Source organism: Salmo salar, chromosome ssa21, assembly GCF_905237065.1.
Source record: "Salmo salar chromosome ssa21, Ssal_v3.1, whole genome shotgun sequence".
In the NCBI taxonomy this organism is placed as follows: domain Eukaryota; kingdom Metazoa; phylum Chordata; class Actinopteri; order Salmoniformes; family Salmonidae; genus Salmo; species Salmo salar.
The window spans coordinates 43,630,160-43,647,500 of NC_059462.1; the positions used below are offsets into that span (position 1 = coordinate 43,630,160).

At 48.8% G+C, this 17,341-nt stretch overlaps 1 protein-coding gene across 1 annotated transcript in view; it reads right to left on the bottom strand.

The window, feature by feature from the left end:
- The window catches only part of LOC106582375 (Krueppel-like factor 7), a 156,363-nt gene that overhangs the window by 14,792 nt on the left and 124,230 nt on the right, over positions 1–17,341 (bottom strand). The window contains exon 2 of the mRNA XM_014165432.2: positions 11,959–12,595. Coding sequence (XP_014020907.2) covers positions 11,959–12,595 — 637 coding nt within the window. The remainder of the gene's footprint in view (positions 1–11,958; positions 12,596–17,341) is intronic.

The window sequence follows — 17,341 nt, forward strand, 5'->3', positions numbered from 1 at the left end:
TAGAGGGTGAGGAGAGAGGAGGGTCCCTATGGGAGACAGAGGAAGTAGAGGGTGAGGAGAGAGGAGGGTCCCTATGGGAGACAGAGGAAGTAGAGGGTGAGGAGAGAGGAGGGTCCCTATAGGAGACAGAGGAAGTAGAGGGTGAGGAGAGGAGGGTCCCTATGGAGACAGAGGAAGTAGAGGGTGAGGAGAGGAGGGTCCCTATGGAGACAGAGGAAGTAGAGGGTGAGGAGAGGGGAGGGTCCCTATGGAGACAGAGGAAGTAGAGGGTGAGGAGAGGGGAGGGTCCCTATGGAGACAGAGGAAGTAAAGGGTGAGGAGAGAGGATAGTCCCTATGGGAGACATAGGAAGTAGAGGGTGAGGAGAGGGGAGGGTCCCTATGGAGACAGAGGAAGAGGGTGAGGAGAGAGGAGGGTCCCTATGGGAGACAGAGGAAGTAGAGGGTGAGGAGAGAGGAGGGTCCCTATGGGAGACAGAGGAAGTAGAGGGTGAGGAGAGAGGATAGTCCCTATGGGAGACAGAGGAAGTAGAGGGTGAGGAGAGAGGAGGGTCCCTATGGGAGACAGAGGAAGTAGAGGGTGAGGAGAGAGGAGAGTCCCTATGGGAGACAGAGGAAGTAGAGGGTGAGGAGAGGAGGGTCCCTATGGGAAACAGAGGAAGTAGAGGGTGAGGAGAGAGGAGAGTCCCTATGGAGACAGAGGAAGTAGAGGGTGAGGAGAGAGGATAGTCCCTATGGGAGACAGAGGAAGTAGAGGGTGAGGAGAGGAGGGTCCCTATGGAGACACAGGAAGAGGGTGAGGAGAGAGGAGGGTCCCTATGGGAGACAGAGGAAGTAGAGGGTGAGGAGAGGGGAGGGTCCCTATGGAGACAGAGGAAGTAAAGGGTGAGGAGAGAGGATAGTCCCTATGGGAGACAGAGGAAGTAGAGGGTGAGGAGAGGAGGGTCCCTATGGAGACAGAGGAAGAGGGTGAAGAGAGGATAGTCCCTATGGGAGACAGAGGAAGTAGAGGGTGAGGAGAGGAGGGTCCCTATGGAGACAGAGGAAGAGGGTGAGGAGAGAGGAGGGTCCCTATGGGAGACAGAGGAAGTAGAGGGTGAGGAGAGGGGAGGGTCCCTATGGAGACAGAGGAAGTAAAGGGTGAGGAGAGAGGATAGTCCCTATGGGAGACAGAGGAAGTAGAGGGTGAGGAGAGGAGGGTCCCTATGGAGACAGAGGAAGAGGGTGAGGAGAGGAGGGTCCCTATGGGAGACAGAGGAAGTAGAGGGTGAGGAGAGGGGAGGGTCCCTATGGGAGACAGAGGAAGTAGAGGGTGAGGAGAGAGGAGGGTCCCTATGGAGACAGAGGAAGAGGGTGAGGAGAGGGGAGGGTCCCTATGGAGACAGAGGAAATAGAGGGTGAGGAGAGAGGATAGTCCCTATGGGAGACAGAGGAAGTAGAGGGTGAGGAGAGAGGAGGGTCCCTATAGGAGACAGAGGAAGTAGAGGGTGAGGAGAGGAGGGTCCCTATGGGAGACGGAGGAAGTAGAGGGTGAGGAGAGAGGAGAGTCCCTATGGAGACAGAGGAAGTAGAGGGTGAGGAGAGAGGAGAGTCCCTATGGAGACAGAGGAAGTAGAGGGTGAGGAGAGAGGATAGTCCCTATGGAGACAGAGGAAGTAGAGGGTGAGGAGAGAGGATAGTCCCTATGGGAGACAGAGGAAGTAGAGGGTGAGGAGAGGAGGGTCCCTATGGGAGACAGAGGAAGTAGAGGGTGAGGAGAGAGGAGAGTCCCTATGGGAGACAGAGGAAGTAGAGGGTGAGGAGAGAGGAGGGTCCCTATGGGAGACAGAGGAAGTAGAGGGTGAGGAGAGAGGAGGGTCCCTATGGGAGACAGAGGAAGTAGAGGGTGAGGAGAGAGGAGGGTCCCTATGGGAGACAGAGGAAGTACAGGGTGAGGAGAGGAGGGTCCCTATGGAGACAGAGAATGAGGGTGAGGAGAGAGGAGGGTCCCTATGGGAGACAGAGGAAGTAGAGGGTGAGGAGAGGGGAGGGTCCCTATGGAGACAGAGGAAGTAGAGGGTGAGGAGAGAGGAGGGTCCCTATGGGAGACAGAGGAAGTAGAGGGTGAGGAGAGAGGAGGGTCCCTATGGGAGACAGAGGAAGTAGAGGGTGAGGAGAGAGGAGAGTCCCTATGGAGACAGAGGAAGTAGAGGGTGAGGAGAGAGGAGGGTCCCTATGGGAGACAGAGGAAGTAGAGGGTGAGGAGAGAGGAGGGTCCCTATGGGAGACAGAGGAAGTAGAGGGTGAGGAGAGAGGAGGGTCCCTATGGGAGACAGAGGAAGTAGAGGGTGAGGAGAGGAGGGTCCCTATGGAGACAGAGGAAGTAGAGGGTGAGGAGAGGAGGGTCCCTATGGAGACAGAGGAAGTAGAGGGTGAGGAGAGGGGAGGGTCCCTATGGAGACAGAGGAAGAGGGTGAGGAGAGAGGAGGGTCCCTATGGGAGACAGAGGAAGTAGAGGGTGAGGAGAGGGGAGGGTCCCTATGGAGACAGAGGAAGTAAAGGGTGAGGAGAGAGGATAGTCCCTATGGGAGACAGAGGAAGTAGAGGGTGAGGAGAGAGGAGGGTCCCTATGGAGACAGAGGAAGAGGGTGAGGAGAGAGGAGGGTCCCTATGGGAGACAGAGGAAGTAGAGGGTGAGGAGAGAGGAGGGTCCCTATGGGAGACAGAGGAAATAGAGGGTGAGGAGAGAGGATAGTCCCTATGGGAGACAGAGGAAGTAGAGGGTGAGGAGAGAGGAGGGTCCCTATGGGAGACAGAGGAAGTAGAGGGTGAGGAGAGAGGAGAGTCCCTATGGGAGACAGAGGAAGTAGAGGGTGAGGAGAGAGGAGGGTCCCTATGGGAAACAGAGGAAGTAGAGGGTGAGGAGAGAGGAGAGTCCCTATGGGAGACAGAGGAAGTAGAGGGTGAGGAGAGAGGATAGTCCCTATGGGAGACAGAGGAAGTAGAGGGTGAGGAGAGGGGAGGGTCCCTATGGAGACAGAGGAAGAGGGTGAGGAGAGAGGAGGGTCCCTATGGGAGACAGAGGAAGTAGAGGGTGAGGAGAGAGGAGGGTCCCTATGGGAGACAGAGGAAGTAGAGGGTGAGGAGAGAGGAGAGTCCCTATGGGAGACAGAGGAAGTAGAGGGTGAGGAGAGGAGGGTCCCTATGGGAAACAGAGGAAGTAGAGGGTGAGGAGAGAGGAGAGTCCCTATGGAGACAGAGGAAGTAGAGGGTGAGGAGAGAGGATAGTCCCTATGGAGACAGAGGAAGTAGAGGGTGAGGAGAGAGGATAGTCCCTATGGGAGACAGAGGAAGTAGAGGGTGAGGAGAGGAGGGTCCCTATGGAGACAGAGGAAGTAGAGGGTGAGGAGAGAGGAGAGTCCCTATGGAGACAGAGGAAGTAGAGGGTGAGGAGAGGAGGGTCCCTATGGGAGACAGAGGAAGTAGAGGGTGAGGAGAGAGGAGAGTCCCTATGGAGACAGAGGAAGTAGAGGGTGAGGAGAGGAGGGTCCCTATGGGAGACAGAGGAAGTAGAGGGTGAGGAGAGAGGAGAGTCCCTATGGGAGACAGAGGAAGTAGAGGGTGAGGAGAGGAGGGTCCCTATGGGAAACAGAGGAAGTAGAGGGTGAGGAGAGGAGGGTCCCTATGGGAGACAGAGGAAGTAGAGGGTGAGGAGAGAGGAGGGTCCCTATGGGAGACAGAGGAAGTAGAGGGTGAGGAGAGAGGAGGGTCCCTATGGGAGACAGAGGAAGTAGAGGGTGAGGAGAGAGGAGAGTCCCTATGGGAGACAGAGGAAGTAGAGGGTGAGGAGAGAGGATAGTCCCTATGGGAGACAGAGGAAGTAGAGGGTGAGGAGAGGAGGGTCCCTATGGGAGACAGAGGAAGTAGAGGGTGAGGAGAGAGGAGGGTCCCTATGGGAGACAGAGGAAGTAGAGGGTGAGGAGAGGAGGGTCCCTATGGGAGACAGAGGAAGTAGAGGGTGAGGAGAGGAGGGTCCCTATGGGAGACAGAGGAAGTAGAGGGTGAGGAGAGAGGATAGTCCCTATGGAGACAGAGGAAGTAGAGGGTGAGGAGAGAGGAGAGTCCCTATGGAGACAGAGGATGTAGAGGGTGAGGAGAGGAGGGTCCCTATGGGAGACAGAGGAAGTAGAGGGTGAGGAGAGAGGAGAGTCCCTATGGAGACAGAGGAAGTAGAGGGTGAGGAGAGAGGAGGGTCCCTATGGGAGACAGAGGAAGTAGAGGGTGAGGAGAGAGGAGGGTCCCTATGGGAGACAGAGCAAGTAGAGGGTGAGGAGAGGAGGGTCCCTATGGGAAACAGAGGAAGTAGAGGGTGAGGAGAGAGGAGAGTCCCTATGGGAGACAGAGGAAGTAGAGGGTGAGGAGAGGAGGGTCCCTATGGGAAACAGAGGAAGTAGAGGGTGAGGACAGAGGAGAGTCCCTATGGGAGACAGAGGAAGTAGAGGGTGAGGAGAGGAGGGTCCCTATGGGAAACAGAGGAAGTAGAGGGTGAGGAGAGAGGAGAGTCCCTATGGAGACAGAGGAAGTAGAGGGTGAGGAGAGAGGATAGTCCCTATGGGAGACAGAGGAAGTAGAGGGTGAGGAGAGGAGGGTCCCTATGGGAGACAGAGGAAGTAGAGGGTGAGGAGAGAGGAGGGTCCCTATGGGAAACAGAGGAAGTAGAGGGTGAGGAGAGAGGAGGGTCCCTATGGGAGACAGAGGAAGTAGAGGGTGAGGAGAGAGGAGGGTCCCTATGGGAGACAGAGGAAGTAAGGGTGAGGAGAGAGGAGGGTCCCTATGGGAGACAGAGGAAGTAGAGGGTGAGGAGAGAGGAGGGTCCCTATGGGAGACAGAGGAAGTAGAGGGTGAGGAGAGGAGGGTCCCTATGGAGACAGAGGAAGTAGAGGGTGAGGAGAGGAGGGTCCCTATGGGAGACAGAGGAAGAGGGTGAGGAGAGGAGGGTCCCTATGGAGACAGAGGAAGTAGAGGGTGAGGAGAGAGGAGGGTCCCTATGGAGACAGAGGAAGTAGAGGGTGAGGAGAGGAGGGTCCCTATGGGAGACATGGTGGTGAATGGAGATGAATGGAGGTGAATGGAGGTGAATGGAGGTGAATGGAGGTGGGGATGGTGGTGAATGGAGGTGAATGGAGATGGGGATAGTGGTGAATGGAGGTGGGGATGGTGGTGAATGGAGGGGAATGGAGGTGGGGATGCAGATGAATGGAGAAGAATGGAGGTGAATGGAGGTGGGGATGCAGATGAATGGAGATGAATGGAGGAGAATGGAGGTGGGGAAGGTGGTGAATGGAGATGAATGGAGAAGAAAGGGGGTGAATGGAGGTGAATGGAGAAGAAAGGGGGTGAATGGAGGTGAATGGGGTGAATGGAGGTAAATGGAGCTGAATGGAGAAGAATGGGGTGAATGGAGGTGAATGGGGGTGAATGGAGAAGAACGGAGGTGAATGGAGGTGAATGGAGGTGGGAAAGGTAGTGAATGGAGATGAATGGAGGTGGAGAAGGTGGTGAATGGAGGTGAATGGAGGTGAATGGAGATGAATGGAGATGAATGGAGGTGAATGGAGAAGAAAGGGGGTGAATGGAGATGAATGGAGGTGGGGAAGGTGGTGAATGGAGGTGAATGGAGGTGAATGGAGATGAATGGAGATGAATGGAGGTGAATGGAGAAGAAAGGGGGTGAATGGAGAAGAAAGGGGGTGAATGGAGGTGAATGGGGTGAATGGAGGTGAATGGAGGTGAATGGAGATGAATGGAGCTGGGGAAGGTGGTGAATGGAGGTTGGGAAGGTGGTGAATGGAGATGAATGGAGGTGGGGAAGGTGGTGAATGGAGGTGAATGGAGGTGAATGGAGATGAATGGAGATGAATGGAGGTGGGGAAGGTGGTGAATGGAGGTGAATGGAGGTGAATGGAGATGGGGAAGGTGGTGAATGGAGGTCAATGGAGATGAATGGAGATGAATGGAGATGAATGGAGGTGAATGGAGATGAATGGAGGTGGGGAAGGTGGTGAATGGAGATGAATGGAGATGAATGGAGATGAATGGAGGTGGGGAAGGTGGTGAATGGAGATGAATGGAGATGAATGGAGGTGGGGAAGGTGGTGAATGGAGATGAATGGAGATGAATGGAGGTGGGGAAGGTGGTGAATGGAGATGAATGGAGATGAATGGAGATGAATGGAGGTGAATGGAGATGAATGGAGGTGGGGAAGGTGGTGAATGGAGATGAATGGAGATGAATGGAGATGAATGGAGGTGGGGAAGGTGGTGAATGGAGATGAATGGAGATGAATGGAGGTGGGGAAGGTGTTGAATGGAGATGAATGGAGATGAATGGAGGTGGGGAAGGTGGTGAATGGAGATGAATGGAGATGAATGGAGGTAGGGAAGGTACTCTACAGAACACAGCTCTGGTGATGCTCAGAATCACACCGAGGAGCTTTTCCTTTTAATCCCCAAAGTAAATGGAAAAGTGTGTTCTCATTTCCTCCAGTAGAATTAAAGAATAAACTTTGAAAATGTGCATGGTAAAACACATTCTGCTGATTTGCAGCAATGTACTGTGTGGAGTACTGCATATGTTGATTGAAGTCATTTAAGCCAATTCTGCTACAAAACACCTGCAACAAAAGGTGTTGATTAGCAGTGATTTCATTGCCAAAAGTAAATCTGAGGCAACCCCAGCAGCAGACGGTAAAGGGTGATGCAGTTTTGTTTTACATAATCTCAGAGCACTGTGGAATCTGCTGCGAGCACGATGATGCAACAGAAAGTAAAAGATGACGTGGCGGAGGAGGAGAGGAGAACAGAGGGATGTGAGATGATGCAATGCATGTCCCCTCATCCTCCATGTTGTACGATGAGATGGGAATACAAGAGGCACCTGGACTGTGAGTGATACCTCAAATCCTTTTTTATTTCCCATTCTCTTTTCTCATTCCGTTTCTTTTGAGATATTATTTGATCCGTTGTCTGTGGTGAGATTGTGGAAGTGTGACACAGATTTCAGGGTAGAAACACCTCAGGATCATCTGCTGTGCTTTCCTTTCTGTGTTTTAAATATTATTCAAATCAGTAGAGGGCATTCTGGGTACTGGGTCATGACCCTGTACTGGCTGCTGTTAGAGCAAGACGGTGCATCCAAAATGGCACCCTATTCCCTATATAGTGCACTACTTTTGATCAGAGCCCTATGCGTAGTGCACTATATAGGGAATAGGATGCCATTTCAGACGAAGCCAGAGAGACGGCAACACCTCAGCATTGAATCAGCAACACACCACTTTACAGCCAGATTCCACTTAACACACTCCACACAACACTCCTCTACCTCTGGGGTGAACATATGAACGCAACACATTCTGAACATCTGCCTCTGCCTCTTGATACACTCATAAACATTTTGCCAAAAGACCTGAGGCTTTTTATTTGCCCATTCTCTTCCACTGTGCAAAAGCTATAACAGATCATACCCCCAGACAGTGTTGCCTTGTCATGAGAGCCTGTTAGGCAGGCCAGGCAGGCAGGGAGGGAGGGATAGAGGAAGGCAGGCAGGCAGGCAGGCAGGCAGGCAGGCAGGCAGGCAGGCAGGCAGGCAGGCAGGCAGGCAGGCAGGCAGGCAGGCAGGCAGGCAGGGATAGAGACAGGCAGGCAGGGATAGAGACAAGCAGACAAGCAGGGTGAGACAGAGGAAGACAGACAGGCAGGGAGGGATAGAGACAGGCAGACAGGGAGGGATAGAGACAGGCAGAGGGAGAGATAGAGGCAGGCAGAGGGAGAGATAGAGGCAGGCAAGGATAGAGGCAGGCAGGGATAGAGGCAGGCACAGGCAGGGATAGAGGCAGGCAGACAGAGAGGGCTAGAAGCAGGCAGAGGGAGAGATAGAGGCAGGCAGGGATAGAGGCAGGCACAGGCAAGGAGGGATAGAGGCAGGCAGACAGGGGTGGATAGAGACAGGCATACAGGGAGGGATAGAGGCAGGCACAAGCAAGGAGTGATTGAGACAGGCAGACAGGCAGCAGGCAGACAGGGAGGCAGGCAGGGATATAGGCAGGTAGGCAGGGAGGGATAGAGACAGACAGGCAGGGATAGATGCAGGAAGGCAGGGATAGAGGCAGGGAGGCATACAGACAGAGATAGGCAAGGAGGCAGACAGGCAGGCAGGAATAGAGGCAGGCAAGCAGGGATAGAGGCACGCAGAAAGGCAGACAGACAGGCAGGCAGGCAGTCAGTCATCAAGGACCGCTCTCTGTCATTTTGGAGAGTCTTGGGGCCACAGGTGCGAGACAGTAAACGTTTCACACCCCTTCCCCAGTAATTGGCCAACGCTCCTACTCCTCTCCACTACCATCAGCACCTCCCCTTTGCATTTCCCCCTCCCTCCCTCCCTCCCTCCCTCCCTCCCTCCCTCCCTCCCTCCCTCCCTCCCTCCCTCCTTCTCCTCCTCTCCAGACTTGACAGAATGAAGCAGGGCCGGCTTGGACCCACCACCACGGTGCCACGCCAACCGCTATGCCAGCCAATTATAACTCTGCGAAGCGAGGATGCATGATGGAGTCTCCTAGTAACCGGCAGAGAGAGAGAGAGTTTGTGTGAGAAAGAGAGAGAGAGAGCGAGAGAGAGTTTGTGTGTGTGTGTGAAGAGAGAGAGAGAGAGAGAGAGAGAGAGAGAGAGAGAGAGAGAGAGAAGTGGAGCCGACTGTATCCGCCAGCCATGGACACTCAGCACCACGAGCCAATTATGGCTCTGCTCTGGATGAGTCTAATACAGTTGCCTGGCAACCCAAATCCCCCCAAAAAGAGAGCAGGTTGGGGCGGGTGGGAGGTTTTTTGGGGGGTGGGGGGGAGCTGGATTTTAGGGGTGGCTGGTGTTAGGGGCAGGGGTAGTTGGAATGGGCAGCACTTTGTTGAAACAGGCTGAGACTGGTACCAGGAGCTGCAAATAATCAGCCAATTACGTACTCTCCTCTCGCCTGTTTCTGATATGGTCTCCTAGCAACGCACCCCCTCTGATTCATCACCCCCTCCCACCAGCATCACAGGTGCCTGTGTTCTGCAGTTAATTACATTTCCTCAGTCAACTGGAGATAGAGCGTAGGGCCTATTATGATCTCTCAGCTCCCAGCTGAAGTTACAGCAGACAGACTGGCCCAGTTCCATCCATGCAGCAGCTCCCATCTCCCTAAAACAAACCATCCATTCCCAACACCAGAGGAGTGAAGATAGGAAAATGTTGGGTGGGTTTCTGTTCTGACTAGAATAGTTCCGGTCGGTTTTAGATAAGACATTGCGTCCCTGCCCGCCTGTGGGGAAAACAACCTGTGGTTACCCCATTGGCCCACAGCAAATCCGTGACCTTTTTCAAATGCAATTTTCTTGTTGTGGGCTTGTTTTAGTCAATTACAAAACTACCTTTGAGAAAGTACAACAGGTCTAAAGATCACTTTTCAACATTGCCTGCTCCCACTACATAGAATCACTTCATATTGTAGGGATTCCAGCATGCCCCTTTTCATGACGGTCCTGGCAGCCATGTGAGTGAGTGCTAGCTAGTTACCGACCGGTACATTAAGCTAGCCAAGACCAACAACACAAACCATCGGACTATACAGCCATGTGAGTGAGTGCTAGCTAGTTACCGACCGGTACATTAAGCTAGCCAAGACCAACAACACAAACAAACGGACTATACAGCCATGTGAGTGAGTGCTAGCTAGTTACCGACCGGTACATTAAGCTAGCCAAGACCAACAACACAAACAAACGGACTATACAGCCATGTGAGTGAGTGTAGGTTCAAACGGACTATACTAAACAAGTTAAATGTGATGAAATGTTTGCCTCACGCATATGTACGTGTAGCCTACTTGGACACCGGGTCCTCAGATTTCCCACTCTCACATGCCGAATAGCCTGAAGTCACTGGGCTTTTCTCTCAGGCTCTATTTCCCTAAGTACGAACAGTAGGTCAGATTTTTTTACCTGGTTACATGTACATTGAACAACACATCATCTTTTCAGCATGTTTTGTTATTTCCCCAAAATCGATGAAGTTATAACAAAAAACCGACAATGAAGTTGGCTCTTTTACAATGGGGGTCAATAGGAAATTCGTTTTCCCCAATTTGTGGGTGTGGTTGAGGGGAATTCCAACTCCACGTATGGACATTCTAATTCTATGGTTATTAAACCTCAGTGAAAGGCTGTGTCTTTCCTTATGGACTGTCTGAACCGAAGCTGCTATTGATGTCAACCCCATGGAGCTAGGCTCCCAGGCCCAGTGGACTCAGAAACATATTTTCCCTGTGTTTTATATATATTTCCTACACTTTGAGGTTGGAATAATACTGTGAAATTATACAAATTATGAGAGTGCCCTTTTAGTGTAAGAGCTGTTTGAGTTCTAAACCTCTCTGCCAATATGGCTAGTTTTCAGTTTTCGCCTCCCCACTCGGACCACTCCCAGACACTCCTAGCAAAAATATTACTTGACAAATTGCTCTTTTGCTCTTTTTAATTGAAAACAACTACAGTAAGGTACTTCATTGTTACCCAGAAATGATTTGATATTGAGATAAAAACGTCTGCATTGGACCTTTAAATCCTGCACTAATCTTAATCTCCCTCCCTGTGTGTCCTGATGTATGGACATTATAACCAAAAAAGGGAATTGGGCGAATTACATCCCTGTACTATACTGCTCTTGTCTTGTAATGGACATACCAGGGCCGGAGCTACACAGCTATAGGCAGCATGCTGCAGTTGTTTTCTCTTCTATCCCTCACTCATTTCCCCCCCCTTTCCCTCCTCCCATTTTGGTGGTGGGAAATAAGGACGGGGCGAACGAACGCCTTGGTGATTAGCATCGCTAGCGCTGTAGCGCGTGGCAGCCATGAAACCTGCCGAGTCAACAGCAGGCCTCAGGAGAAGGATTAGCGGAACTAACACTGATGCTAGAGCTACGACTAATGCTAAGCGGAGGCCATGTTAGCCTGGGACTTCTCTCTCTCTCTCTCTGGTTCACGGGGAGGGCAGCGGCGGTTAGATACTCCAGGCTGCAGCAGATATGGCTGAATTAGCACGGAGACTCCATTTAGACCTGTCAGTCTATCAATCATCTGGCAATTACCATATCACTCCCTCGCTGGCAGCTTGTGGATGGAGAGACTGGTTTCAGTTAGAGACTCAATAGAGTCACTGAGGTGAATGAGAGGCATCACTGGAGAGCTGATATATTTATTTTTAGCTCACACTGGGAGATAGAGGGATAGATCAATAATGCCTCATTGTTTTTACTTGATACCTTTGGATTGCAATCCTTGCACTTACCCCAATCATGCTGAGAACTGATAGCCAAGCAGATGTTTTCAGGCAGAGCGTTAAAACTTAAACCTATCATCTTTCTGTTTTCAGGCAGAGCGTTAAAACCTAAACCTATCATCTTTCTGTTTTCAGGCAGAGCGTTAAAACCTAAACCTATCATCTTTCTGTTTTCAGGCAGAGCGTTAAAACCTAAACCTATCATCTTCCTGTTTTCAGGCAGAGCGTTAAAACCTAAACCTATCATCTTTCTGTTTTCAGGCAGAGCGTTAAAACCTAAACCTATCATCGTTCTGTTTCCAGGCAGAGCGTTAAAACCTAAACATATCATCTTTCTGTTTTCAGGCAGAGCGTTAAAACCTAAACCTATCATCTTTCTGTTTTCAGGCAGAGCGTTAAAACCTAAACCTATCATCTTTCTGTTTCCAGGCAGAGCATTAAAACCTAAACCTATCATCTTTCTGGCTCTTGTGTTAGGTGCATGTTGCACCTGTGTTACTGTAGGTGCATGGCCAGGCTAGACAGTTTTCAGGCAGTGTGTTTTCAGGCAGTGTGTTTGATGCCTGGTACACAGTGCACAAGGTTAAGACCTATAGGTTCTGTCTCACCGGTGTGTGTTCTCTGGTGGGCCTTCAGATGAGAACTCTTGGTGTAAACCTTCCTGCAGCCGTTGAACTGGCAGCGATGGACTCTCTTCTTGTTCTCAGGGATGTCTCCCCCCAGCGACCCAGACCCCTGCTCGCTGTCGCTGTGTGCCCCCCTGCTGGGCGGCGAGGGTAGCGTGGCGTGCATGGCCACCAGCTTGGCTGCGTTCAGACCAACCTTCTTGGCCACCAGTTTGAGCGTGAGCGTGCCGTCGGCTGTAGCGGTGAGAGTCTGCGTGGGCTTGACCAGGTGGCGGCCCAGCTCCGGCGAGGAGGGCGGCGTGAGGGAGGTGACGGCACTCAGCTGGGCAGCGTTGACCCCGTTGACCCCCTCCTTGGTGGTCTTTGCTCCAGACTCTTTTTCAGAGGCCTTGGTGTTGTGGAGGTGTGGGGCCTGTAGGACTTTGGGGAGGGAGATGAGGAGGGGAGGGGGGCTGGGCTGGTCAGGGAGGCTGGGGAGGAGTGGGTCCAGGGGATCCATCAGGTCACTGTCAGCACCCTCCATGAAGGCAGGCGTCAGGAGGCAGTCGAGCTCCTCGTCAAACAGCTCTGATAGACGCTTGGGCTCCGTCTGCAGGTACCGCTCCAACTCCAGACAGGTCTGTAAGAGAGAGAGAGACACGGTCAGAAACAGGAACAGTACAGAACAGAACCCCTCATTCATAATATACACATATCATTTAAGGGAGAGACAAGGTCACATCAAGGTCACTCAGTCAGAAACAGGGACTCATGGTCAGCACGGGCACAACAGCCTCACCATAATACTCCCTAATCCACACATACTGTATCAGACCAATACCAAACAACAGATCATATCAGCTCTATATGAAACAACAGATCAGCCTATATGAAACAACAGATCATATCAGCCCTATATAAAACAACAGATCATATCAGCTCTATATGAAACAACAGATCATATCAGCCCTATATGAAACAACAGATCAGCCCTATATGAAACAACAGATCATATCAGCTCTATATGAAACAACAGATCAGCCCTATATGAAACAACAGATCATATCAGCCCTATATGAAACAACAGATCATATCAGCCCTATAAGAAACAACAGATCAGCCCTATATGAAACAAAAGATCATATCAGCCCTATATGAAACAACAGATCAGCTCTATATGAAACAACAGATCAGCCCTATATGAAACAACAGATCAGCCCTATATGAAAAAACAGATCAGCCCTATATGAAACAACATATCATATCAGCTCTATATGAAACAACAGATCATATCAGCCCTATATGAAACAACAGATCATATCAGCCCTATAAGAAACAACAGATCATATCAGCCCTATATGAAACAACAGATCATATCAGCTCTATATGAAACAACAGATCATATCAGCCCTATATGAAAAAACAGATCAGCTCTATATGAAACAACAGATCATATCAGCCCTATATGAAACAACAGATCACATCAGCTCTATATGAAACAACAGATCATATCAGCCCTATATGAAACAACATATCAGCCCTATATGAAACAAGAGATCATATCAGCTCTATATGAAACAACAGATCATATCAGCCCTATATGAAACAACAGATCATATCAGCCCTATATGAAACAACATATCAGCCCTATATGAAACAAGAGATCATATCAGCTCTATATGAAACAACAGATCATATCAGCCCTATATGAAACAACAGATCATATCAGCCCTATATGAAACAACAGATCATATCAGCCCTATATGAAACAACAGATCATATCAGCCCTACATTAAACAACAGATCAGCCCTATATGAAACAACAGATCATATCAGCCCTATATGAAACAACAGATCATATCAGCCCTATATGAAACAACAGATCAGCCCTATATGAAACAACAGATCAGCCCTATATGAAACAACAGATCATATCAGCCCTATATGAAACAACAGATCATATCAGCCCTATATGAAACAACAGTTCATATCAGCTCTATATGAAACAACAGATCATATCAGCCCTATATGAAACAACAGATCAGCCCTATAAGAAACAACAGATCATACCAGCCTTATGAGAAACAACAGATCATATCAGCCCTATATGAAACAACAGATCATATCAGCCCTATATGAAACAACAGATCATATCAGCCCTATATGAAACAACAGATCATATCAGCTCTATATGAAACAACAGATCAGCCCTATATGAAACAACAGATCATATCAGCCCTATATGAAACAACAGATCAGCCCTATATGAAACAACAGATCATATCAGTTCTATATGAAACAACAGATCATATCAGCCCTATATGAAACAACAGATCAGCCCTATATGAAACAACAGATCATATCAGCTCTATATGAAACAACAGATCATATCAGCCCTATATGAAACAACAGATCATATCAGCCCTATATGAAACAACAGATCAGCCCTATATGAAACAACAGATCATATCAGCTCTATATGAAACAACAGATCATATCAGCCCTATATGAAACAACAGATCAGCCCTATATGAAACAACAGATCATATCAGCCCTATATGAAACAACAGATCATATCAGCCCTATATGAAACAACAGATCAGCGTATATGAAACAACAGATCATATAAGCCCTATATGAAACAACAGCTCATATCAGCTCTATATGAAACAACAGATCATATCAGCCCTATATGAAACAACAGATCAGCCCTATACGAAACAACAGATCATATCAGCCCTATATGAAACGACAGATCACCCCTATAAGAAACAACAGATCATATCAGCCCTATATGAAACAACAGATCACCCCTATATGAAACAACAGATCAAATCAGCCCTATATGAAACAACAGATCATATCAGCCCTATATGAAACAACAGATCATATCAGCTCTATATGAAACAACAGATCATATCATCCCTATATGAAACAACAGATCAGCTCTATATGAAACAACAGATCAGCCCTATATGAAACAACAGATCAGCCCTATATGAAACAACATATCAGCCCAATATGAAACAACATATCATATCAGCTCTATATGAAACAACAGATCATATCAGCCCTATATGAAACAACAGATCAGCCCTATAAGTAACAACAGATCATATCAGCCCTATATGAAACAACAGATCATATCAGCCCAATATGAAACAACAGATCATCGCCCTATATGAAACAACAGATCATATCAGCCCTATATGAAACAACAGATCATATCAGCCCTATATGAAACAACAGATCATATCAGCCCTATATGAAACAACAGATCAGCCCAATATGAAACAACAGATCACCCCTATATGAAACAACAGATCATATCAGCCCTATATGAAAGAACAGATCATATCAGCCCTATATGAAACAACAGATCATATCGGCCCTATATGAAACAACAGATCATATCAGCCCTATAAGAAACAACAGATCATATCAGCCCTATATGATACAACAGATCATATCAGCACTATATGAAACAACAGATCATATCAGCCCTATATGAACAACAGATCAGCCCTATATGAAACAACAGATCAGCCCTATAAGAAACAACAGATCAGCCCTATATGAAACAACAGATCATATCAGCTCTATATGAAACAACAGATCAGCCCTATAAGTAACAACAGATCATATCAGCCCTATATGAAACAACAGATCATATCAGCTCTATATGAAACAACAGATCAGCCCTATATGAAACAACAGATCATATCAGCCCTATATGAAACAACAGTCAGCCCTATATGAAACAACAGATCATATCAGCTCTATATGAAACAACAGATCAGCCCTATATGAAACAACAGATCAGCCATATATGAAACAACAGATCATATCAGCCATATATGAAACAACAGATCATATCTAGGTACACGTCTGGCTCTGCTAATCTAACCACCATCACAATCTGACTATCATTTCCTCACATCACACCAGTCTGGTCCAGTGGTCTAACCGCTCCAGAGAGAGAGGCAATGTGGAGCATGTCACCTGCCCCTAGCCGAGCCTAGAGGGAGGACCATTGTGGAACATGTCACCTGCCCCTAGCCGAGCCCAGAGAGAGAGGGGATTACTCTGTGATTGATTGCTCCTGCCTGGGAGAGCTCTCCAGAGCTGTGAACTGTGCTGGCCTCACTGTTTCCCTCCACTCCTCTTCATAGAGAGAGAGAGAGCAACAGAGAGAGAGAAAGAGAGAGTGAGAGTGAGAGAGAGAGAAAGAGTGACAGAGAGAAAGAGAGACAGAGAGAGTGTGACAGAGAGAGAAAGAGAGCCAGAGAGCAATAGAGAGAGCAATAGAGAGAGAGAGAGAGAGAGAGAGAAAGAGAGACAGAGAGAGTGTGACAGAGAGAGAAAGAGAGACAGAGAGAGTGTGACAGAGAGAGAAAGAGAGCCAGAGAGCAATAGAGAGAGAGAGAGAGAGCAACAGGAGAGAAAGAAAGAGAGAGCCAGAGAGAAAGAGAGAGCGACAGAGAGAGAGAAAGAGAGAGAGAGCGACATAGAGAGAGAGAGAGAGAGAGAGAGAGAGAGAGAGAGAGCGACAGAGAGAGAGAGAGAGAGAGATACATTACATGCAGAGAGAGGGCACAGTGTTTACCAAACAATCAGTAGAAAGGTTATTATATTTAGGCTGGTCTCTCACCTCTCGTTAAACCATACCCTACCAGAAAATAAACCCAGAAAATCTCATTTTGAAAACACCAGCGTTTCCGTTAACCAGTAACAGCCGGCTTTTGGACATGTTTATTTTTTTAAGCTGTTAAATAAAATTGGCACTGGCCAATTGTCTGGGAGAAGAAAAAAATCAATCCCATATTGAAATAATGCTTTTTAGCCTATTCTGTTGCATCAGACTCATTGCTTTTAAACATTTGTTTTCTGTAGCCAAGGCCTACTGGTTGTATGAATTTGGAATCTATCATCCCACAACTGTCCAAGAGTCTGTTTGGAATAGGCTATTTCTTTCTCGACAAGCTGACCAATAGAATAGGTCAACTTTTCTACTATGGGGCATAGTAGATTGACATAGGCTAGTGATGTTGCTGTTGGTTACTCGTCTTGTTGGATGAGGAAAATGCACACCAGAATTTGGTAAGAAGGATCGCACATCGTTGCATCCTTGATTTGCATGTTCTGTTAATATGAATCACCATAATGTAAATGTTATTTCTGTCGTTCTGAGCACCGTGGGTTGTCGCCCTAATCAGGTGATGCACACAATGTATATAGGGTTCTTTAATTTCTGAAATATCCAGTAAATTACAATGCTGCCGGTCAAATGTCTGGTGCCACATTTTCCTAATGAAAACCCTGACACACACACACACCCACCTACGCGCGCCCGCCCGCCCGCCCGCCCGCCCGCCCCGCGCACGCA